This window comes from Rhagoletis zephyria, unplaced genomic scaffold, assembly GCF_001687245.7.
Source record: "Rhagoletis zephyria isolate East Lansing unplaced genomic scaffold, Rhagoletis_zephyria_1.1 Rzeph_scaffold_01674, whole genome shotgun sequence".
Taxonomy (NCBI): domain Eukaryota; kingdom Metazoa; phylum Arthropoda; class Insecta; order Diptera; family Tephritidae; genus Rhagoletis; species Rhagoletis zephyria.
The window spans coordinates 5,541-30,716 of record NW_016158758.1 but is presented as its reverse complement, the minus strand read 5'-3'; the positions used below and the strand labels follow the sequence as shown (position 1 = coordinate 30,716).

Below are 25,176 nucleotides of genomic sequence, written 5' to 3'. Positions count from 1 at the left end.
AACACAAAAGCCTATTCACATTCTTACCTTTCCGCATTTAGGCTTAGACATTAAAACCCTGAAGAGAAGAAATTTTTAAAGCTCCAACAGTCACAATGCACAGACACAACCAATTTTTATTTTGTATGCCACCGTTTCCAGTAAGTCGGGTGCGGCTGTGTAAACAAACCCGTGCTCTTGTGCAAATATTTATGAATTCGTTAAGCTTTGTGAAATAATATGTATTTACGTAATGCCTAATAATTACGCGAGTTGTCTCAGTTAAAAACAATTAACAATTAAAAATAATCGTTATCGCAAAAAATTTCGCAGTGTAGCACTGGCTTTTCAAGTAGATGCATCGATTTTCAACCATACAAATAAACGCCTATTTTACAATTTACAATGCAGTTGCAGTTCGCGGTCCTCGCCCTCTTGACGGCATCTTTTGCGATCGTTTTCGCTGCGAACTACTGTGATGAATCTTTGTGCGGCTCGATAAAACATATAGCATGCAATAACGCAGGGGTAAGCTCCACTACAACAACAAAGAACTAAATAAATACTCCAGTGGATACATGTGTATATATGTACATTAGACTGCATCACTCCCCGCACAAAAAAAAATCGGTTCTGTGTTTCTATTGGAATTATAAAATCTATTATATTCTAAGACGTCCACCAAAATATTTCGGAAAAATATTAAGATTTACGTGAGCTGGACCGATTTGAAAATACCTCCAAAAATGGAGTTTTTCATGAAGAGAAATAGTTTCTTAAATATTTCTTTTTATAAAAGAAATCCCCTCAAATGACAAAACAGCTTAAGCTTAAAAATTTGCATGAAAATATTTAAAAAAAATTAAAAAATGTTCAACGAAATCGTAATAAGGAAATTTTTAATGCTTTGTATTATTTTTTTTTTAAAGATTGGTATATGAAAATCTTTAATAACTGACCCTAAACTATTCCGAATTAGACTTGTGAGGTATCTTACCCTTTTCATTTCTTTGCTAATAAACTCATTCGAAGGATGAAAGAGAAAGGTAGGATGAACGAGCGTCATTCAGAGTCGAATTAAGATGTGCTGGTATTTGAAAAAAAAATGGACATGAATAGTTTTGATCCAGTTATTCAAGTTTTTCGTAAATATATCTTTGAAAAAAGTATACAAACAGCGTCAATAATCACATTACTACGATTCCGTTGAAAAGATTTTTAAATATTTATATGCAGATTTGTTAAGCTTAATCTGTTTTGTCATCTGAGGGGATTTTTTCCAAGAAGTTCTTAAAGAAACTATTTTTATTCATAAAATACTTCATTCTTAGAGGTATTTTCAAACCGGTCCAGCTCAAGTAAATCTTCATATTTTTTCGAAATATTTTGTTGCACGTCTTCGAATATAATAAATTTTGTAATCCCGGCGGAAAAACCACACCCTTTTTTGGTGATGCAGTCTAATATACATACGTAAATACTTATCCGCAAACGATTTAACTTAACAGAACTTCGCATCTTCCTGCAAAGGTGCAGCCCTGTTTACACTTAACCAGGCAAACAAAAATTTGATCATCAATGCCCATAATACCAAACGTAATTTGGTAGCTGGTGGCAACACTGCATTAAAGCCGGCTTGCCGCATGGCCACAATGCAATGGGACGACGAGTTGGCTTCCTTGGCAGCTTTGAACGTCAAGCAGTGCCAAATGAAACACGATGCCTGTCACAATACGAATGCCTTCAAATATTCTGGTCAGAATCTGGCTTGGATAAGCTTCTATGGTACACCGAATGTTGCAAACTTGTTGCAAAAATCAATCGATTTGTGGTACAATGAAGTTAATGACGTCAAAATGGCTTACATAAATAAATATCCGCGTAATTATCAAGGCCCGTAAGTACGTATTTGGTCATTGAAAAATCAAAAATTTTAAAAAGTGCTTTACTTCTAGGGTCATTGGTCATGTTACTGTCATGGTAGCGGAACGGAATATTCGGGTAGGATGCGCTGTCTCCACTTACGCTGTGTCGGCCAAGCCATATAAGGCATTCCTGTTTGCATGCAATTATGCAACAACAAATGTGGTAAACTCCCCGATATATACAAGTTGTGCGACGGCGGCTTCGGGTTGCAAAAAGAGCAAAAATACAGCCTTCCCAAACCTCTGTTCGAAAGACGAAGAATACACTGTGAATAAATGGGTTTGAAATGTAAAAAGTACATACATACATATCGATGGTTCTCTACAGTAATGACACAATTCAAAATTAAAAAAACCCCTTACTCTTAAGTGTATGTATGTACAGTAGACTGCATCACCAAAAAGTTGAGGTCTTTCCGCCGGGATTAGAAAATGTATTTTATTTTAAGACGTCCACTAAAATATTTCGGAAAAATATTAAGATTTACGTGAGCTGGACCGATTTAAAAATACCTCAAAAAATGGATTTTTTTTTATGAATATCTAGTTTCTTAAAGAACTTTTTGAAAAAAATCCCCTCAGATAACAAAGCAGATTAAGCATCAAAAATCTGCATAAAAATATTTAAAAATCTTTTCAACGGAATCGCCATTATGAGATTTTTGATGCTGTTTTTTTTTATTGTTTTCAAAGATTGAAAACTTGAATAACTGGCCAAAACTTTTCTGATTTATACTTATGGGATCTCAGTAGAAAGGTATTTTACCACTATTTTTATTTCTGCCAAAAAAAAGTCATTCTTGTCCCAATTTTTTATTTTTTTTTTCAAATACCAACACATCTTAATTGAACGTTTAATGACGTTCGTTTATCCTACCTTTCTCGTTCATCCTTTGAAAGAGTTTATTAGCATAAAGGGTGAGAAAATACCTTTCCAATGATACTTCAGAAGTGTAAATCGGAAGAGTTTAGGTTCAGTTACTCAAGTTTTTCTTATACCAATCTTTGTAAAAAGTTAAAAAAACAGCATCAAAAATCTCATTATTCCGATTACGTTCAAAACTTTTTTAAGTTTTTTTATGCAAATTTTTTAAGCTTAAACCGTCATTTGAGGGGATTTTTTCCAAAAAAAAAATATCTTTAAGAAACTATTTTTATTCATTAAAAACTCCATTTTTGGAGGTATTTTCAAATCGTTCCAGCTCACGTAAATCTTAATATTTTTCCGAAATATTTTGTTGTACGTCTAAAAATATAATAGATTTTATAATTCCAATAGAAGTGCACTACCGGGGAGTGATGCAGTCTAATGTATATACATATACCTATGTTTATATCAGTATTTAATTTATACCAGTATTTAATTTATACCAGTATTTAATTTATAAACCTGCATAATATTTACAATAATTCGTAAACTGATAATTAGTACAGGTCTTATGTTCACTGTTACAATTCTGCTAAAAAATGTATCCAAAGCCAGTGGTAGAGCTGGAAAACAATCGATGGCACTATGGCTAGTATCGATGTTTTCAAATTTTCCCTAACTTCGATGTTTTTCCAACTAACATCGATAGTTTTTCTCTGATATACCATGAAACATCGATAATTTTCTAGCTCTAGTCAGCGGTCACATAAATGCTATTATGAACTTTCATATGTACATATGTATGTACATCCAAATATGGATGAAAGTTGTAGATTTCCAATATAATTTTTTTTCGAAAATCTTATGTTTAAAAATCAGAATCAGTCTTTTCTCAAATTGCAAACTTTAGATCTCAAGTCTAAAATCTAAACTCAAATTAGCGTTGATAGTGTTCCTTCACTAATTTAATCACATATAATTTTTTGCCTAATAAAAATGACGATAAATTGACGTTTAACATTATATCTTATATAATGATTTTTAAGTATAATTACTGTTTATGTTTTATTGAAAATATAGAAATTCCAAAAAAAAATTTATTTACGGGAAAAATTTGAATTTTTGGATTTTGGATTCTCTTTACTTAGGGCACGAATTTCGATACGATACGATACCATATCGATACTTTTGGCATTCGATACCGACATTTTTTACTCGATAGTTTTAAAACGATATTTTATGGAATCGAGTACCAGAACCCTAGTATCGTATCGAATGTCATAAACTCAAATTACAAAAGGATTATCAATTCTTGCCGATATAAGTTGGAATTTAAAGAACATACATTTTTTACTGTCGTTAGGATTGCATGTGGCGGGATTTGAAAACACTGTCTCGGTGTTTAAGTCAACACTTCAATCTCTACGTGATGTAATAATAATAACAAATAGATCGGCGCTTACACAATATGTTAGTGTTTGGCCGAGCTTCTCCTCCGCTTTGTTGCGTGCGCCTTGATGTTGTGCCATTTAAATTAAATTTTATGTTATGTAAATGTTAAATTTTTTTTTTTGATTTTGGTATCGATATTTCGGATATCGATACTTTTTATTCCGATATTATTGGGTACCCGATATTTTTACAGCGATACTTTAAATGAGTACCATAACGATACTTTCGGTTCGATATCGTGTCCCTACCTTTCTTCTTTAAATGACTAGAATTTTGTGATGAAACTTAGAAATAATATTGACTTGCTGGTACCGGAACTATTTCTTGCACGTTTATTTGCCAAAAGTTTTTCAACGGCTCGGTGCTAGTGAGTCATTCGCAATTGTTTGCTGCGAATGCCGCATTATATTAAAGCCAGCCTTTCGACATACGCTACTATTCCATATGAACACAGATATGTACATAGATAAATTTTATTTTAAACATAAAAACATGTTTTCATTTTAAGCAGTCGGTTACTATCGATGCAGCAGACTATTTCTTTCTTGTTTTTAAATTTAAATGCCCGCTCAGTAGACCATACCGCCAGATCAGTCACGAAAACGTCAACCACAAAATGATATCATAAAAAAAGTTGCACTCAAATCAAAAAATTAAATGCATTTCAACTCGAACGAAGAGCTATGAAGGCATCCAATCCGGGGCCATTTTGTGATTTCGGGATCTTAAATTGGTAATCCCGGGATCCCGGAATATTTCGGAATGATTTACCATTAGTTTAAATATGCTAACAAACTAGTTTTGTAGTCTTGCTTTAGTGCGAATATTTACTAGTTATAAAAATAAATTTGTGTGTTTTAAGCAAAGAGATATAAATATTTTTATTTTAAATGTATCAGTTTAAAAAGCTAATACCACGTTCTGACCGACATCGAAAACATGTTTTCGGCGCTGAAACTGGTATTTCGATCTAAAACTTGTGTGTTTCATCCATGTAAAATCTGTCAAACGAAAACCAATTTTCACTGAAAACTGCTTGAAAACGTTGCACTCACTCCAATCGGTGTCTGCACTAGTTTTCTTCGATTACTAATCGAAGTGGAAGTCATATTTTAGCATCTTTAATAAGCCATTTCGGATTTATTGTTAATTGGTTGGCCAAGGTAAAATAAGAATGAGAGAAAATGACGGAAAAGTATTTTGGTTTTATTTTTGTGCAGCAAAACTGTAATGAAAGGATGTAAGAAATATCAACAAAAACACTAAAAACCGGTGTGCACAGCCTTCAGCCCACAATCCCAAAACTCGTTTTCAAAGTGTTTTCGTTGTCGGTCAGAACATGGTATAAGCTAAGAAACTGGTACTACGTTTATACGCACGTATTATTTGCAAATAACAATTTGCCAATGTTATTGTGGCTTATTAACATTTTATTTTTAATATTTGTATTGAGCTTTGTACCACGATTGTTTATTAGCAAAAATTGAAAAAGCAACAAAGTCTAAGCGGTAGAAGTTATAGAAGCTATTTCGGATATAACCACATCTCCTCATCAGATGACACATTTTTGACACTTATGAGAGAGTAACTGACTTTTACGCTCTGATTATCGAAACAGCCCGGAAAGCATGTGGAACAAACCTGATGTATATTTTTTGACAAACCGCATTAAAAGCAAAGTGAACAGACTCCATGACCTACTCACTAAAAATCCTAACCCGATTTGTATTCGGTCGCAAAAATCAGCTACGTGAAAAAATGCGTGAGTACTAGGTACGTACGGCAAAACATAAAAGTACGTTTACATATAAATATATCTAATCTCAATCAATGCTCGTTAGCTATCAAATTGGTTGCACTTGTTATTTTCACAACTCGAAGAAAAGTTAAGCTTCTCTGTGCCACCGTGGCCACTTAGAGACCCAGAATAACAATTATTTCATGGTCATCTTCTTCTTATTTGGCGCTGTAACCGCCAAAGCGTTTTTGGTCGAGTTCAACAAAGCACGCCAGTCGTTTCTCTTCTGATCCTACTGACGCCAATTGGATATTCCAAGTGAAGTCAAGTCTTTCTCCACCTGGTCTTTTCAACGCAGTGGGGCCTCCCTCTTCCTCTGCTACCACCAGCGGGTTCCGAGTTGAATACTTTCAGAGCTGGAGCGTCGCTGTCGATTTGAACGGCATGGCTAACCCTGCAAGAACAGTGACAATCATATGACCGACAAAATGACGGACAATCCTGATAGAAATACTCGTCATTACTTTGTATGAAAGTTTCTATCAAAATATTAAGGGCAATGTGCAAAATTTGATGGAAGAAATAGTATACATGTGAATCACCAATGATATAAACATTGGTCACATATGAATAATCATGCTTGATGGGATCTTAAGTCAGTATTGATAAATCATACCTGTATAAAAGTTGGTCAAATATGACTGATCACAATTGATGGGTTTTGACGTCATATTAAACTATAGTTTATAATCAGCCTTGATGTAAATATTGATGCAATATGATTCCCTCATTTGATGAATATATTTATCAAATAGGATGTTCACACTTGATGCAAATATAAATCAAATTTAATTAATCATACTTATCGAAAATCTCTGTCATAAATGATTTAGTATTAAAATTTTTCCAATTAATGTATTTTTTTTTTCAAAAATATAGTAAATAATACATTTTTTATTCAATTAAATTATCAAATTAAAATCTATTTAAAGCAACAGAACTTAAATTAATATTTATAGGCTAACTATAAATTGTATTCCATTTCAGAATTTGAACTTGTTTTATACTTGGTATTTTTTATAATTTTAATGCTTAGGAGTTTTATTTTTTTTTATTAACTATTTTTTTTTGGTGATGGCTGCGATCGATTGAATTTTTTATGCTTTTCCCAAAGTCCAAAACGCCTTGATGTTTAAAAACGTCTAAAATGCAAAAATGTTATTAAAGTTAATGCATATATATACATACATACATACATACCTCGCAGAATTGCATCTACAATTGATAATTTATTTAATGGCTTCTTCTCCCACCTTCCATCCCAGTTATACAGCTCAAGCACTTCATCTGTAAAGATGTGTCGTATGTCGCTGCTTACATCTTCAGACGCTCCTTTTAATTTATGTATGTAAGTCGTCTTTGGAAAATTTATTGTAAAGAAATGAAGGGCGAAAATACACATAAAACTTCAGGGAGGTTCAGGATGTTGTGGAAATGGTCTTGGATTTGCAATTAGAATTGCATTTGCAAATTTTGTGCTTGCTGCCATGGCAACCGTGTGCATTTTATTGTTGTGAATTTACAAAAAGAATATGCAAATGCAAGAGCATATGCACAAGTTTAAAGTACAAAAATATACTAGCCAGAAATGCAATTGCTTTGTAAAAAAGAGAACCATTTTGAAATATGAGTGTTTTTAATCTCTAGAAAATAGTTTATGCAACCTCACATACGCGGTTTTGCATTTTGTTGATACGCGGTTTTGTACTTTAAACGACGATATGTATTTTATTACATACCATTGTTTGTGCGTATTCAGGACTTTTAAGTTTTTCTTCGACGTCGGTTACTGCGGTAGATGACTGCAAAGACAGCGTACCTGCGACCAAAATCCAAATCTTTGTCGCTTATTTCCCCAGTCATCCGGCAAACAGACTGCTCGATTTTTTTACGCCGACTTTGCACTCGCGCAAAAGCTTATTTTGGGCTACCATTTCTTCCTTTTCGACTGACTGAAAATAGATAAATAAGTTTTGTTAAAGTAAATACAGATATGATATTTTTTGAAATGAGTAGGAATCATTCTAAGTGGCTTTCATAACTTACATTAAACTGTATTTTTTGTACGATATTAATGATTTCTTGCTGGTTTGCACTGAGCACGGTTTGCTAAAATGTATTAGTTGAAGAAAATGTTACATGTTACATGTTGTCAAAATGTGGTGCGGATATAATTTTTTCGACCACTGTATGTACACTTGCGATCAGCAAATTAAGCCAGCAACGTTTTAATCAATTTTGGCTATTTTTCTTTTGCTTATTTAATGTTTATTATTTTTTCATAAAAGCTAGCTCATTATATAACAAATACCATATAAATCCACATTTCAAACTTTGTGCAAAAATTATAAAAAATCTGAAAAATTTTATCTAAATTTTCAGTATATTTTCAGAGTATGCAAATTGCCCATTAAATTCTAGTATGAATAAGTGCGAGTTTGATGTTGCAACGCCTCGATTTTTAATATTTTTGTCTGATTGTATTACGCATTTTTTCCATCAAAAAAAAATATCGAATGAATAAAAAGTTGAAAATTTAGATGAAACTTTGGAACTTGTATAATTTTTGCACGAAGTTTGAAATGTGGATTTATATGTTTGTTATATAATGAGCTAGACTTTTATGAAAAAGCAATAAACATTAAATAAGCAAAAGAAAAATAGCCAAAATTGGTCAAAACGTTGCTGGCCTAATTAACTGATCGCAAGTGCATATACAACATATGTGCATACATATGTGATTGAACTGATAATAACTTACATTAAGGTTAAGTATGTCCAACTGTATGTCGTTCGCCTCCTTTTCGAGTGTGGAAAACCGTTCACCTAACTCCTGCTGGTTGTTCAAAACCAATTTTAATGTTTCTAAAATTTCTAAAAGAATATGTTGTATTAAGTTCAGATCAGATGATTGGTGAATGAAAAAAGTACCTTCGTTGGTAGTTTTCGGTTGCATTGCTTCAACATGTTTGAGTGGCGTTGACGTTGTGCACTCCAACAACTCTTCATTAAAATTCGTCGTCTTAAAGCACTCCCCTTTCAAAGAAGGTGGGTTAGCTAAAATTGAAAATTTATAAATAAACTTGGTTTAAGTATGGATATAAAGAAATAGTTGTACTCAAGGTGTATTAAAGAAGGCGTGGTTGACAACTCAATATGGCTCTCTTTTAAGGTACTGTTGTGTCAACAAATATAAACAAACGATTTAAAATTCAAAACTTTTTTTTTAACTTTATAGGGTGGTTTCTAATGAGAGCAATATCAAATTCAGTCACACTTTGTTGAATACATTTTGGTTGTACTTACGACTTTCGGCTTGAGTCGCTTGGAAAAGTGACTCAGTTAAAAAGCTGCTGAGGTTCAAATTCATATTCAAGGATCTAAATTTTAAGTTATTTTATTACGTTTTATATCATATTATTATAATTTTTAAACAAGCCAGAATGTGTGGCTTAATGATTAAAGTCGTGAAATAGGTTGTGCAAGAGTGGAATCAGCAAAAATTTATTATTGTAAGGCACGCAGAAGTATTTATAATTTATATCTTTTATTGTGATTTCAACTTGTTCAGTATTTAACTGGCTTGCAGCAATTATGCCCAGCCCTAAAGAGGAGTCAAGGGGTTCTTCGAAAAACTTTCAATATTTTGAAACACGTTGCACAACATTTTTTTCTGAATTAGATGTCTTTATTACTTTTGTTACTTTAATAGGACCCGTTTTATGACTATAAAAATAACAATCCCGCTCTTTTCGGTGGTTTATATTAAATGACCCCAATTTAGATTCCTTTTTATTTTCTGAGATATATTCCTGCCTCTCTTTTTTTACCCTCAAGTATACCTGTTGCAAAATTTTATTTGGTTTGTTAATAATTTTTTTTTAAATATTGCATAAAGTTTTCAAACTTGTATGCCGAAAATGAATCCAAAGGCCCAAATTGTTTTACACAAGCCGATAAATGAAGTAATCCATGAACGTTGAAGCTTACTAAATCGTCGCCGTATATTTCGCTAAAGTAAATGACAAAATCTTCCAAGATTTTTTGGGCTACATCTACTTGGCGCGGCCTTTCACTGGAGAGAAGTCTAATGTCACTATGCAACAACAAAAAATGGTAATACAACTCACTACAAATAGAATCTTTAAGAAAAAATATACCAGTATATAGCAAAAACTGTCTAAATTCTGTCGATTTCCAATTATTAACTTCATCTAAGCTCCTAGCTATGCGGCTAAACTCAGACGGAACGTATTCTGCAACAAAATTAAGATTTTTGTTTATATTTATTACATTTGCCTTTTTTACAATTAGCTTAAGTAATTTTTTAGTTACGCCTAAGTCTAGTAAATGCATACAATCGAGGGGAAACTGCGAAACCATTCCAAAACTTGTTGACTCTAAAATATTTTTTTTCTCTTTAAATTCCATTGTGTGATGAGAAGGATTCGTTCTCGATTCAAACGACGAATCCGTCCGAAGAATCCCAACTTCTTTTGAAAAACAAACTCTTTTATTTTTATAATCACCATCTTGACAGCATTTGGGGCATCCATTTTTCGCATTATGGGACATAACTCCAGTTACAAATGCCCTTGGTGGTGTATCGCACGAAAACAAACGTACATTAAACTTTAAACAATTTTGATTTGTACCTACTTGGATTCCATTCCTTCTGAGTAATTCCCCTTCTGCACAAAAATCAGCCTTGAAGATATCAATATTCTTTGGTTTCTTAAAACCTGAAAAGTAACCGATCATAAAGGGACGGAGATTAGAGGCACCTACAACAGCACCAAGGATAGGCCACAGAACCCGATTTGAACTTTTAAAAAATTTCAGGCCATCAACGCCTACACCGATTAATATTTCCTCTTTATTTTTTAAATTTGTGAAATTATTCGAACGAGAATAGTTTTGAATGCCTAAGTATAAGAGTTCACCATCCGGAATCATACTGATATTAATCTTTTCTCTACTGGTGTTTAAAAGAGTTTTTGCAGACATCGGTAAATCACTTACTCCTATTTTATGCAAAGCTCGCAACAAATCGTCCAATGTATTTTGCGAGACATTGTTCCTAATGGCCCACGACCGAATAACCTCACTTTTTTCTACACACTCTAAACTTTTTTCTGAGGACAAAGGACTACGCCGATATGTGGAATTTAAAGACTCGCATTCAAAATCGGAAAAGTCTGAAGGCTCTAAAACCGCATTTTATAAATTACACTGTGATTCACTTGAACTATATGAAATTGCACTTTCTACATTCACTTCTGCATTTCCCACACATTCTGATTGTCTATGAGCACGAAATCTTTTGACGTTGGATTCGAAGATTCGCTTTTCTTTGCTCATAGCATTACTAAAATTTCTTTTTTTCATTTTAAAACACTTTAAATTCCTTTAAAATACTTATCTTTGCACTTTCTTGGTTAACAATAATAATAAGAATTTTTTAATTCTGATTTATAATGATGTACATATTTTCTTTTCTTGTGTACCTTTCCATCATCAATGACAATCATATGACCGGGAAAATGATAGTCACTGAACAATTTTTTATTCTATCAGCATTGACAATCATATGACAGGTAAAATGATTGTCACTGTTCTACCCGACCCGACTGGCATATAAATTTTTGCATATGTGTTAGTTTTACTTGTGAATGTGTTGGAGTTTTAGTCATTCGCGTCTTGTAGGGAAGCCAGCAGATTCGCTGTATTTTAATTCGCTGCACTATGTCCATGTCGTTGTAAAGCTCATACAGCTCATCGTTCCATCGTCTTCGGTACTCGTCGTCGCCAACGCGTAAGGGCCCGTAAATATTCCGCAAAATCTTTATCTCGAATACTCCAAGAGCCGTCTCATCGGTTGTTGTCAATTTCTATGTTTCTGCGACATATAGCAGCACGGGCATGATGATGATTGACTTATAAGAGTGTGGGCTTCGTACGTCGAGAGAGGACTTTACTCCTGAATTGCCTACTCAGTCCAAAGTAGCACTTGTTAGCAAGAGTGATTCTGCGTTGGATTTTCATGTTGACATTATTACCGGTGCTAATGCTGGTTCCCAAGTAAACGAAATTGTCTACTTTCTCGAAATTATAACTGTCAACAGTGACGTGGGCGCCAATGTGCGAATGTGCTGACTGTTTCTTTGATGACAGGAGATACTTCTGCTCTTCCTCGTTTATCACCAGACCCATTTGCGTTGCTTCCTTATCCAACTTGGAAAAGGCAGAACAGACTTCGCGGTTACTGTTACCGATGATGTCGATGTCATCGGCATAAGCCAGAAATTTCACGCTATTGTAAATAGTAAATTCTTCCTAAGCGGTTCAGTTCTGCAGCTATTATTATTTTCTCCAACATTAGATTCAAGGCGCATCAATTACAGGTGATAGCGATAGAAGCTATGCTTCTTCTTATGAGCACGCTTGTGTCAAATTATCGTCTGTTTTGCTTTATTTACATATCCGCGTACACATACACATATACGTATATATATACCCTGCAAACAAATGCTCCCGAAATCTTTAAGAGTGTCGGAAATTTGTTACGATTCTTTTAGAAATCTGTAAAGAAAAACATATGAAGCGGTTGACAAGAACTAGTAAAGAAATATCTGTATGATTTCTTAAAGAAAATTCTTAAAAAAATTGTGAAACCTTTCAGAATTCTATGAAATCCTGGTATGCAGGGTATACATATACACACGAATATGAATAGATAAAGAAGATGTTGATGACACANTTTTTTTTTTGTAATTCACAACTGCAATATCGTGAACGTAATCTTCCACAAACACGGCTTTGACTCATATAGGGCAAGAAATTTCCGCCAAAATACTTTTTACTTAGAAAATATATGTATATGTATTTCACCACTCACGACACCAGTATGCCGGTATAATCACACCACAAGAACATACACGGTCAATCGACTTGATGGGTCGTTTAACAAATTTGGCATATTAAGGACCGTGAACTTATCTATTTTAAACTATAGTTAAATCGTTAACAGATAAGTTAACAGCCCCACACTTTTACAGTATGTATGGATGAAAGCGTAAGGAGCATACGATACATATATGTATATATATCAGTCTTTCTTAGTTTAAAAATTCATCTCTTACATGACTGCAAAAAAAACAAATTAAGCATATACAACGTTTTCATGCCAAGTATGAATAAATTCTAAAAAGGGCTAAAAAAAGGGCTAGGGGCAATTTTAAATTTATGTGGCCAAAAAAAGTATGTGGTAGCTAAATTTAGCCACCAAAGGGCTAAAACGGCAACACTGGTTGAATCATGCATTAGATTAAAGAAGTCACATGAAAGGGAGTCGCTCTGTCTGAAACCCCGTTTGGTAGCGAACGGCTGGGAGAGGTCGTTCCCAATTCTGACGAAGCTGGTGGTATTTCTCAACGTCATTTTACACAGCCGTATCAGTAAATTCCGACATAGCGGCGTATAGGCAACTCCTTTTAACAACTGAAATATAATGAAATTTGATTTTCCAAATTACTCTGTCTTATTTCTGTATTTTTCGGCTTACACCAGTTTACAGTAGAAAAAAATATCTTTGTATAGAAACAGCTGTCTGCTCTTCAAACCTTACCAGATTTCGATCATTCTTTCTTTTAAAGGTTTGTTTTTTAGCTGTAGTGCAAAGTCGTGTTGCAGCTTTTTCGAAAAGTCTTAAAAAATCTAACAGATTCAGCCCAAATTAAGGCTCTCGTTGGACCGAAATGAAGTACACTCTAAACAATTGAATCCCTTTTTATACTTTCATGAGCATGAAATGGTATTATAACTTTGGTCCGATGTTTGTAAGTGCCAGTATAAGAAGAGATAGACCCATTAAAGTGTATACTTAATTGATCAGAACGGCGAGCTGAGTCGACTTAGCCATGTATGTCCGTCCGTCTGTCCGTCTGTCTGTCTGTCTGTCTGCCTGTCTGTCTGTCTGTACGTCTCTTTGTATGCAATCTCCGGATCAAATTTGGTAGGTGGGTGTATTTTTATAATGTATTAATCATTTGTCGGAACCGGAAGAATCGGACCTCTATAACATATAGCTCCCATACAACTGATTGTTCAGATATGAGATTTTTCGTTATAACTTCTCCATTTATTCAGCTAGGAACATGAAATTTTGCAATACTTCCACCCATTATTAACAGAAAACATAGAGTGAAAATTACAAAGATCGAGTCACTATAACCTATAGCTCTCATACAACTGATTGTTCAGATATACGATTTAACGTTATAACTCTTCCATTTAAATAGCTAGGCACATGAAATTTTGCACTGTTGCCACTCATGATCAAAAGAATAATATTAATAATATAATAGATTGGCGCTTACACATACGTTAGTGTTTGGCCGAGCTTCTCCTCCGACTTGTGGCGTGCGCCTTGATGTTGTTTCACAAAGCGGAGGGACCCACAGTTTTACGCCGACTCCGAATGGCGATTGTATTTTTATGAGAAGCTGTTTTTCATGGCAGAAATACACTCGGAGGTATGCCATTGCCTGCCGAGGGACGACCGCTGTTGAGAAAAACCTTTTTCTATATTTTTTTCGATGTTGCTTTGACCAGGGCTTGAACCCAGGTGTTGATGAGTGGAAGCGCGCACTGCTTACCACTAATGGCGAAGATCGGGTCGCTATAACCTATATCCACCATATAACTGATTGTTCAGATATGAGATTTTTTCCATAACTTCTTCATTTATGCAGCTAGAAACATCAAAATTCGCACTGTTTTCACTCATTATTAACAGAATACTTACAGTGAAATTAACAGAGATCGGGTCACTATAGCATATATCTCCCATACAACTGATTGTTCAGCTATGCGAATTTTCGTTATAACTCCTCCATTTATTCACCTAGGAACATGGAATTTTGCAAAACTTCCACACATTAACAACAGAATATACAGTGAAATAATAAAGATCGGGTCACTTTTACATATTGCCCCCATACAACTGATTGTTCAGATATGGGGTTTTACTGTAAAACTCTTTTATTTGGACAGCTAAAACCGATAAATTTCGTAAGCTATTTTATAAATAATAATACAAAGTCTACTGAGAAATAGGGATGGGTAGTGGCGGGTTGAAATTCGATTTTTTCCGAATTTCGAACATTGCCCAACCATTCGATTGTTCGATTCGAAATTTGGTGGTGCAAATTCGATTTAATTCGAATTTTTTCGAATTTTCCAAAATATTTTTTTATTTCAACTTCTGAATCGAGTTCGGAGATGTTTGCGTTAAATATTTAACATCAAGTCATAAAATCTGTATCGTTCGTTCAATTTAAAAAAAAATGGAGTGTCAAATTCAAATAATTGCTTCCGCAGATGTTTACGTTAAATATTTAACACCAAGTCATAAAATCTGTATCGTTCGTTCGATTTTCAAAAAGCGGGTAGGTGTCAAACGAAAGTGCTTGCCCTGTACATGTGTAATATGGTTTTAGTTTTGTGCCATATGTATGTAAGAAAATCAAAATCAAATTATTTAATAAGTTAAATAAATTACCCCAATATGGGTATCAATCGAAATGGTTTTGAATAAACTTTATTTTTTAATTACATTTAGGAGGGGTTCCACCTGTTTGAAAAGTCGAATATAGTTAAAAAGTGTTGTGCTTAAAATACTATGCAACAATTAAAATATTTTTGAGGTGCTTGAAGAGAGTGGCCACCTGTCTTAAAAGTTAAACCCAAATTCCACTATGGGACAGCCGAAACTAGCCCGGACTTTGTTAACATTCTCTGAAAGTATACCCATCCAGTAGTAAAACACTCGATGGATTTGCAAAAGTTAGCTCGTAGTTTTATTTCATGGCCTACTAAAGTTTTCATGTCTCGGCCTAAGTAGTTTTCAAAAAAGTCGAAAAAATAGTTAAAATAAATGTCTGAGCGAAATCAAAGTTTAAGACATATATAATAAAATTTCATGGGAAATATTTTTGTGGAACATTTTAACCCATTAGCTCGCGCCTAAAAGGCTTATTTTGACCTTTACTTCAAGAAATCCCGCCAAATGCAAATTTGAAAGGTCGTTAGAGGATTGATATATTCTAGAAAATTATTCTCCTGGAAATTTTACTAGGGGTCTTCTCAGGTGAAAGCTTCATCCCACCAACGTAAAAGCCTCTACACATTTAAAATAAAAAAATCAACAAAAAAACTAGTTTTCTACAAAAAAAAATTTTAAATTTGAGTTTGGAATAACAGTTCCTTCTAGGCACAGATTTTTTGTCCCGATGCATCAGTTCGAAAAACATGTATTTTTTTTTACTTGCATCCCTAAGACAAATGGAGTGCCACACACAGTGATGACAAATTTAGTCAGAAAGAATAAAGTTGAAGAGTTGATTTTTTAGAAATAAAGATGAAATTAGATTTTTTTCTAGAAAAATTGGATTTTATCCGAATTTTGGCAACACAAAGTTCAATTTCAAAAATTCGCCATTTTGGAGCTAAAATTCGATTAAAATTCGAATTTCGAAGCTTCGAATATCGAATTTACCCATCCCTACTGAGAAAATCGTCAAAATGTATGCTGTATGAGCTTTACCTCTTATACCACTGATTGTTCAGATACCAGTCTTTGCGATTTATCTCCTTTATGTAGGAAGCTAAACCCATTAAATTTGTTACCGGTTGACATACCGATCACACAGCAGTGAAAATCACTTACACCCAGAAAAAGGTTTAGTTATAATAACCAAGATTTGGTTATAGTGATCAAGTGGCATAGTTGGATATGGCGAAATAAATATATAGTTCACGAAAGTCTGCAATTTACTTAAGACTTCTAGTTGGGACAAATGTATATTTGTTAATAATTACAAAACGACTACCTTGATTGGACAATATTGTTAGTTGAATAAAATCATTGTTGAGCAAATACAAACAATGCTTTGGTTGATACAAGTTTTCAATTAATTTTGTGAACTTGCTGTAGACTTGAATCAGCTAACCGTTTATTATTAGGAAAAAAGTTTCAGTTCGACACAAATAAAAATTTACTCGATGTTTGTTGTGTTTACTTTCTTCTTTTATTTGCATATATTAAGCATAAAAATACGTACATATTTACATAAGTTAGTTACTAAAGTAAATAATACATATGTATATGTTGGTAAGAATTTCATAAAAAACAACGATGAAACAGGAACAGTCGTGCGAAAACCCAGGTCAATATCTGCTGGAAGTATACTGCTTTGCTTTTTCCTTAGCTAAATAGACAATTTCAAATTATAATTCCCATGAATTATATATCCACTGAAAAACCCCGGTTGGCATCACGATTGAGAGAATACAAAGGTTGCGCCGATCTCGGACCGCTATTCCTCTCTTAACGAATTTGACAGAATCGTCGTTTGCATGACGTCACACTGGTGCATCTTGTTTACATTTTTTCTTCTTCTTCCATTCTTGCTCACGTTTTGGCATTTCTCTCTCGCAATTGCACCAGTGTGGCGTCACACAAAAGTTATTCTCAAAAATCCTCTCTGATCGGCGCAATCTTGTATTCTATCATTCTTGGGTTGGCATCAAACTTTATATTTTTAATTAAACTTTAAACTATGCGCGCACCGAAACAACTCGCGATGATAGCAAAACTAAACTGAGACAAACAAGTATGGGCATGTCATAGCACACACGGCGCAGCGATCGACATGCCATAGCTTACTGAGCGATCTGGGACCACATGCGTGTTTCACCCGTATACGAACAAGCGGTAGCGGAGCAATGATTTCCCCGCACAATGCAATGGTCGGCATACTAGCGCATTCAAACGATTCAATAAGTGGGACTGTGTGCATTGCTCAGCTGGCGCTCTTCGTATGTGCTCAGAGAGCGCTCAGCATTCTTTAGGGGTGGCTCACAAGCATGAATATGTTCCACTCTCAAACCAAATCGTGGTTGCCTCAACTAAGATTTGGTAACTATGACTAAACCACGTGTTGAAAGAAAGCTTATCTGCGTTAGCAGAGCTTTATAACATCCTTTTATGAACCATACGTTAAGTTGAATGGAATTTGTAGAAATATGCTTCAAAGAAATATTTATTAGTATTAACCAAACCCTTCAACTAAATTAACGATTTGTTACAACCTAGATGAATATTAGAAGCTTTAATATATTTAGTTATAATTACCAATCGATGGTAATAGTTCCCAATCCTTGGTAACAGTTCCCAAATATTGTCAAAATTCGGGAACTAAATATCTTTAGTTGTCGGACCTATTCCTTTTGTCAGTGTAGATTGGTGCTATATAAGGTATATCATCCATACCTCTGATTGTTTAGATATGATTTGTTATATATGTATCTGCTCTATCTATGCCTGCTGTAATATATAAATTTTCTTCAAATGCAGTAAAATGTTAAAGTAAAATTTTCAGATGTTCATGAAAGGTATGAAACCTTCGGCATAGCCGAGATAGCGCTGCTCTTACTTGTTTATTTTGTACCAATGTGTTTGATAATTTCTTGGTGTGGCAGCAATCTAAATATATATTATATTAATACGCCGCATGTACTTATCTAAACGTTAGATTCTAAAGAGAAGGCTCACAGTTCAAAGCTTCGTGTAAAAATCATCTGCCGTTCGGAGGCATGTTATTGCGTCTGTTTTAAAAGTGCATGCAAGCAATTCCTAAGTCTGGAACATATTTACGTAGCTAAATAGCTACGGCTAAATCTGTTCAATGGATTTCTTTGCTTTCAAATTGAGCAATTTTTAGACTATAAAATCTTTACTTTTAACGAGAAAACGGGGCCTTAGATTGCTTCTACTTTTTATTCCAGTATCTAGTATTCAGTAGAGAAATCAATAAAGCCATGTCTGTCCGTCCGCCCGTCTGTCCGTCTGTCTGTCCGTGTACACGGTAACTCGAGATATGTCAATGAAATTTAGTAAGTAGGTTGCCCTTTATCCAAGGTAGGTTGGGATTGAAAACGGGCAAAATCTGACAATAGCCACGCCCACTTTCCATATAACGGTATTTTCGAAATATGCAAAAACTACGCTATTTCCGTAAATACTGGATCAAAATTATTGCAAGCTGGTACACGAAATAGAGTTGTGGAATAAAATAAGACAGTTATGAAATTTTTCGAAAATGGGCGTGGCATCCCCCACTTACGATGAAATGCTGTATCTCTGTAGTCCCTTCACCAATCCCCACCAAACTCGGTACAAATGTTTCTTAGAGCCTTACTAAGAAACACTGTGAACATTTTTGAATTCAGACAAGGAACACGCCCACCTCCCATATGACGGTAATTTACAGAAATACGAAAACTGCGATAAATTAGTAACTATTCAAGCTAATTTACTCAAAATCGATATATACAATTACTTCTTAGCAGAAAATGCTACTTTGGGAAATTTTTGGGAAAATGGGCGTGGCACCGCCCACTTACCCCTGCAAATCTGTATCTCGGTAACCGGCTTATCAATTTCTACCAAACTAGGTACATTTATCAACCTGGGTTCAAAAAAGCGATATGTTGAAAAGTTTTGAAATCGGACTAAAATTAACTCCACCTACCACATAACGGTACGAAAATTCCGATATTTCGATAACTAAACACGCCAACTTACAACAGTCTCTTAACAAGACACAATATTATTGATTTTTTTAATGGGCGTGGCACCACCCACTTATGACTATATACATATTTAAGTGTATATTGATAGCCCCTTATCGATTTCCACCAAACTTGCTCCAATTATTTCAAAATCTCATAGCATATTATCGAAACTGTTTGACATCGGAAGAAATACTCTTGCTTATCATGCAGTTTACTGAAAAGTGAAAGAACGATATTTAATACGTGCGCCGGGTATATAAAGTTCGGTTGCGCTCGAACTTATACTTCTTTACTTGTTTCGATATGTGCTTAAATTTCTGGACGATTTTGGTAAGTTTTATTTTTTCGTCGCAGAAACACTGTATGGTACTCAAAGACGATTTCTCAATAATATACATCAAATCTCGAAATCGGGATACAAATGAAAGTTATGAATAAAGCGCTACTGTTAGCGCATGGCTATGATGCAAACTTATATGAGGCTTATTCCTTCAAAACGAAGGAAGGGGGTAATTATACATTTTTTTGCGACTTAATCTAATGTACACACTGAATAACGTGATATACATAAATAAACCGTTTCTTATTTTTTAAATCGATTTCCTTTTTTGTCAAGTAGGTACATATGTATGTATGTGATCTTATTTATAGAAGTAGTTTTCAAAAGAACCGGGAAAATGTTTCCAATAAGTCCGGCGATTACTTGAATTTGGTCGGCGACCCTGATCGTCATTAAATTTTTCTGAGATAGAGCAAAGATTCTCATACGCAGGATTCTTGCCCGTTTTACATTTCGAGGCTGGATCGTTGCAACTATCATACACCGGCTGATTCAGCATATTGGTCTCTGCATAGTTACAAGCGAAAAGATAATTAATCATTCCACGGTCCTGGAAGGAAGATGCAGCACATCCTACACGAATATTCCGGTCCACCACCATGACAGTGAAGTGACCAATTTTCCTGAGAAGTAAATAACTGATTATTTCTTTGAAACTAATGAGCTATACACAAAAACTTACGAAATACCACTCGAAAGGTGATTTATGTCAGACATTCTAACATCTTTTATTTCATCATACCACATGTTGACAAATTTTTTCAATAAAGTCTCAACAGACGATGAATGAGTAGACATCTGTAAGGCTAGATTTTGGCCGGAATTTCGGAATGCTTTGGTATTGTGACAAGCGTCATGTTTCATTTGGCATTGTTTGACATTTAGCGCCGCCAAAGAGGCCAGTTCCTCGTCCCATTCCATGGTGGCCATGCGGCAAGCTGGCTCCAATTTGGTCTTTCCGCCAGCCACCAAACTTCGCTTGGCGTTGTGCTCATCGACGATAAGCCTTTTATGTTTAGCTGTTAACTCAATCATTCTTGGATCGCTACATCTCCTCGAAAAGTTCTGTAAAGATGTATAAATCGTTATTACCCTGGGGGAAATGTATCTAATTTAATTTGAAGTTGATTAGGAAGCAGCTAATGGTCACTATTATCTGTATATTTTTTGGAGAAAGCTAACTAAATTTCTATGGCGCTTAACTAACTTGTAACTAACTACTTTTGGTCTTAAATATCAATAATAAAAGTAGAATATTTTTTGTTTTTCTTTACTTCTTGATTTATTTGCTTTATTTTATTACATTTCATGTTTGTTCACATATTCTGCTACAGGTGGTCCCATATTCGAAGTCCGTCAGACATAACTTAAAAATAATATGTAATATAAAATTTCGACCTTCCTTTTATTATTATTTTTTTTTTTGTTTTGCAGAACGAAAGTGTATTCAAAGTAAAATTTGTATAAGGATATGTAAATAGAAACTTGTTTAGGGAAAACAATCTCCCGATTACGTCTGCATTAATCCAGCATTACTTGTCAACTAGTTTCAAGTTAGCTTTTTGTACAAGTTATATAAGTTATAGAAATCCCGCAAAAAATCTAACTACAAGTTGGTAACTTTTTTATGCAGGGTTTACCAGGGCCGTGGGCAGGATTTTTTTTCGGAGGGGGAAGGGAGGACGGAGGGGTTCTGGCAAAATATTTTTTTTTATTTTTACTTTTATTTCAACATATTTTGATTAAAAGAAAAATACTGATAAAAATAAAATATTTCACACAAACACCAAAAATATAATCGATAATCGCATGAGGCTATTGCCTAAAGATTTTAAAATGCACTTAGTGGCTATGTGCTACTATGATAGCTCGGCCCAGTAATCATAGTCAACTTATGTACAGTAGACTGCATCATTCATTATATTTTAAGACTTTCACCAAAATATCCCGCAAAAATATTAAGATATACGTGAGCTGGACCGATTTGAAAATACTTCCAAAATTTAGTTTTTTTACAAAATAAATAAAAAACAGTTTTTTTAAATATTTTTTGAAAAAAATTCCCTCAGATGACTAAACAGTTTAAGCTTAAAAAATTTGCATAAAACATTTAAAAAAAATTTCTACGGAATCATAATAATGCGATTTTCGCTGCTGTTTTTGAACTTTTTTCAAAGACTGGTCTAAGAAAAACTCTAATAACTCAGCCAAAACCCTACCAATTTAGACTTATGAGGTATTGGTAAGGTATTTTTTCACCCTTTGAACTTCTTTGCGATTAAGCTCATTCAAAGTATGAAAGAGGACGGTAAGATAAACGCGTGTCATTCTATGTTGAATTAAGATGTGTTGGTATTTTATAAAGAAAAATTTGACACGTGAATGGGTTTGTTTTGCAAAGAAAGAAAAAATGTGAGAAAATACCTTTCCACTGATACCTCACAAGTCTATATCGGTAAAGAGTTGGAGCAGTTATTCATGTTTTTCTTTCACAAACCTTTAAAAAGTTAAAAAAAACAGTATCAAAAATTTTATTATTATGATTCCGTTGATTAAATTTTTTAATATTTTTATGTGGATTTTTTAGGCATATACCAAAAAAATTTTTATTCATAAAAAACTCCATTTTTAGAGGTATTTTCAAACCAGTCCAGCTCACGTAAATCTTATTATTTTTCAGAAATATTTTGGTAGAAGTTTTAAAATATGCAAGGTTTGGTAAACCCACCGGAATAAATGCACTTTTTTCGTACATTGTACAGTAGTCGAAAAAATTATAGCCGCACCAAATTTTCACAAGTTTTAAAATGTTATTTTTGTTGTTATTCAATTTTGGTTTATTCTTTACTGTCGATTCTTTAACAACATCCGTATAAATACAATTTTAAAGGCAGTGTCACACGATTGGATATTTGCCAAAATTTGATGCAAATCGTATACCAATTGTATGAATACCCAAATATTTTTCTTTATCCCAATCACGAAAATTAGTTTGTTGAAATTTTTCAATAGAACATCACTGTATTGTAGCATTAAAAAAAAATCCCATTTTTTTATTTTGTGGGTTAGGCTTCCTTAAATGGGCACCGAATTTACCAACATTAATATTTTTCTTGGGACCCGCCTCGGATGAGACCCCCCCTCATTATGACGACCACGGCAAACGTTTAAAGGACTACGATTTGAGGGCATGCACCTGGAATGCCCGGACCCTTAATGGGGAAGGTACCTCTGCCCGGGTGGTTGATGTCCTCAAATTCGGAGTTGGATTTGTGGTGGGTGAGAGACTACGTCGCCGAGTACTGTCTTTCCCCCGGTGGACGAGCGTCCAGCCACAATTATTTTTTTTTAATTTTAATTTGTTAAAAAAAAGTTACACACAAATTTTTCAAGCAACAAATTTTCTTAATAAACGTGAAATTGTTAAGAGATAAACCCCCGAGGAGAGCAAGTAAGTACGTTTAAAGTTGGGTAATAAGTAAATACGTTCGACTTTTCTTAAATATTTAATGTAAGGAAACCAAGATGAAACGGAGCAAAACGTTTGAACGGTGTGCTGTATGCAATAAAAGTCAGGACACGAAAATAGTGCGATGTTTTAAACCACCTAGTTGCGAATTAAGATGGTAGCGATGGGAAGAAAGCTGTGGTGTTGTACTACGTGATTCATCTCGCGTTTGTGAAAACCACTTCAAGGAAAGGGATTTCATTAGTTGTTCGTCCGAATCAAGCACTTTCAAACCAGCTCGTTTATACCCAGCCGCAGTCCCAATGCCATACGAAATAACTGAAACAAGTGAGGATTTAGAACGCGATCAGGATACATTATGTGTTGATGTCCAAACTCAAACAGGCCATGCAAGCAAGTATGGAAGATCTTAATTTAAAACTGCTCGAAGCAAAGTCTTTAATGGAAAACTATTTCGCATGAAAAAAATTTTATTTCAAAATTGTTAGAGTTAAGCTCACATATAAAATTTTAAACAAATGTAAAATCCTACTTTTATAAGTGTCGAATAATGTTTGGGATAAAAAATTTAAATATAAAAATAAACGCACAAAAGCAAGCATAAACTTGGGCAATTAAAAAAAAAGAAAATTGCTAAAACTATTTTATAAACAATTTGTTTTATTTTATTGACAAAATATATATATTCCAGGTAAGGTAAGTAAAACAAAACTATAATCGAAATAAAAGCCTAGGGTAGTAGTGTCCAACCGGTAGCTCGCGGGCGCCTGGTAGCTCGCGACCTAAATTTTAGGCGCCCGCAAACAAGAGAATGAACAGAATATTTTGTATTGAATTGAAAAGTTTAACAACTGGAAGCTTTCTTGGAACGTAGTTTCAATAAACAACTTTTGACGGATAATAAAATTTTTTGAAGTTTCATAAATTGTGAGTATTCTTAAAGGCCTTGCCACTTTGATAATATTAAAACAATAAATCGGAGTATTTTATTTCACACATTTCTACCAATTTAAAAATATTTCAAATCAAAAATCATTATCAGTGCTTGGTTATTTTTTCACTTACGTGTTTCGCACCTTTTTTTATTAAAAAAAATATATAAAATATGTAATGTTAAAGGAGACTTCATTGAAATTGTTCTTTTTATTTTATAACAAAAATCACGTTATTTTTTCATTTTCTTATTTTGAATGCAATCTTGCGATTTAAAAATCTAATTCTAAAGAATACTTTTTCTAAACAAATCTTTTTATAATCGTCAATTCCATGTGAATAAATTGTTCTCATAACTTAACATGCAAAACAAAAACAAATTGGGAAAAATTATTTTTGTTTTGCCTTATTATTTTGGGAATATTTGTTCACATGAAATTCCTGATTCGTGATGAAATTCGTGAAATTTTATNTTATTTTGAATGCAATCTTGCGATTTAAAAATCTAATTCTAAAGAATACTTTTTCTAAACAAATCTTTTTATAATCGTCAATTCCATGTGAATAAATTGTTCTCATAACTTAACATGCAAAACAAAAACAAATTGGGAAAAATTATTTTTGTTTTGCCTTATTATTTTGGGAATATTTGTTCACATGAAATTCCTGATTCGTGATGAAATTCGTGAAATTTTATTTTTAAATTTCTCGTCAGATTTTGCAAAAAATTAGGTTTTGTGGTTAGTTCACCATTAACTTCAACAAATTTCAAAT

General features: G+C 33.8%; 2 protein-coding genes across 2 annotated transcripts; one reads left to right on the top strand and one right to left on the bottom strand.

Moving 5' to 3' along the window:
• The first annotated feature begins 319 nt into the window (after positions 1–319).
• LOC108364801 (venom allergen 5-like) lies at positions 320–2,821 on the top strand. Its single transcript, XM_017618647.1, has 3 exons — positions 320–507; positions 1,488–1,876; positions 1,935–2,821. Exons 1-3 carry the CDS (start codon positions 385–387, stop codon positions 2,188–2,190), a joined length of 768 nt encoding a protein of 255 aa, XP_017474136.1. The 5' UTR covers positions 320–384; the 3' UTR covers positions 2,191–2,821.
• A 17,480-nt stretch (positions 2,822–20,301) lies between these two features.
• Positions 20,302–21,035, bottom strand: LOC108364802 (venom allergen 5-like). Its single transcript, XM_017618648.1, has 2 exons — positions 20,683–21,035; positions 20,302–20,623 (listed from the first exon to the last, which is right to left on the bottom strand). The coding sequence occupies exons 1-2, from the start codon at positions 21,033–21,035 to the stop codon at positions 20,302–20,304; spliced, it is 675 nt and encodes a 224-aa protein (XP_017474137.1).
• Between the last annotated feature and the right edge of the window lie 4,141 nt (positions 21,036–25,176).

Bases quoted from the DNA above. Each gene is read 5' to 3' on its own strand.
- LOC108364801 (XM_017618647.1), top strand. From the start codon at position 385: ATGCAGTTGCAGTTCGCGGTCCTCGCCCTCTTGACGGCATCTTTTGCG. The intron at 508-1,487 runs GTAAGCTCCACT...TTAACTTAACAG, and splicing joins TAGCATGCAATAACGCAGGG to AACTTCGCATCTTCCTGCAA. The intron at 1,877-1,934 runs GTAAGTACGTAT...CTTTACTTCTAG, and splicing joins CCGCGTAATTATCAAGGCCC to GGTCATTGGTCATGTTACTG.
- LOC108364802 (XM_017618648.1), bottom strand. From the start codon at position 21,035: ATGATTGAGTTAACAGCTAAACATAAAAGGCTTATCGTCGATGAGCAC. The intron at 20,624-20,682 runs GTAAGTTTTTGT...TTTACTTCTCAG, and splicing joins CACCTTTCGAGTGGTATTTC to GAAAATTGGTCACTTCACTG.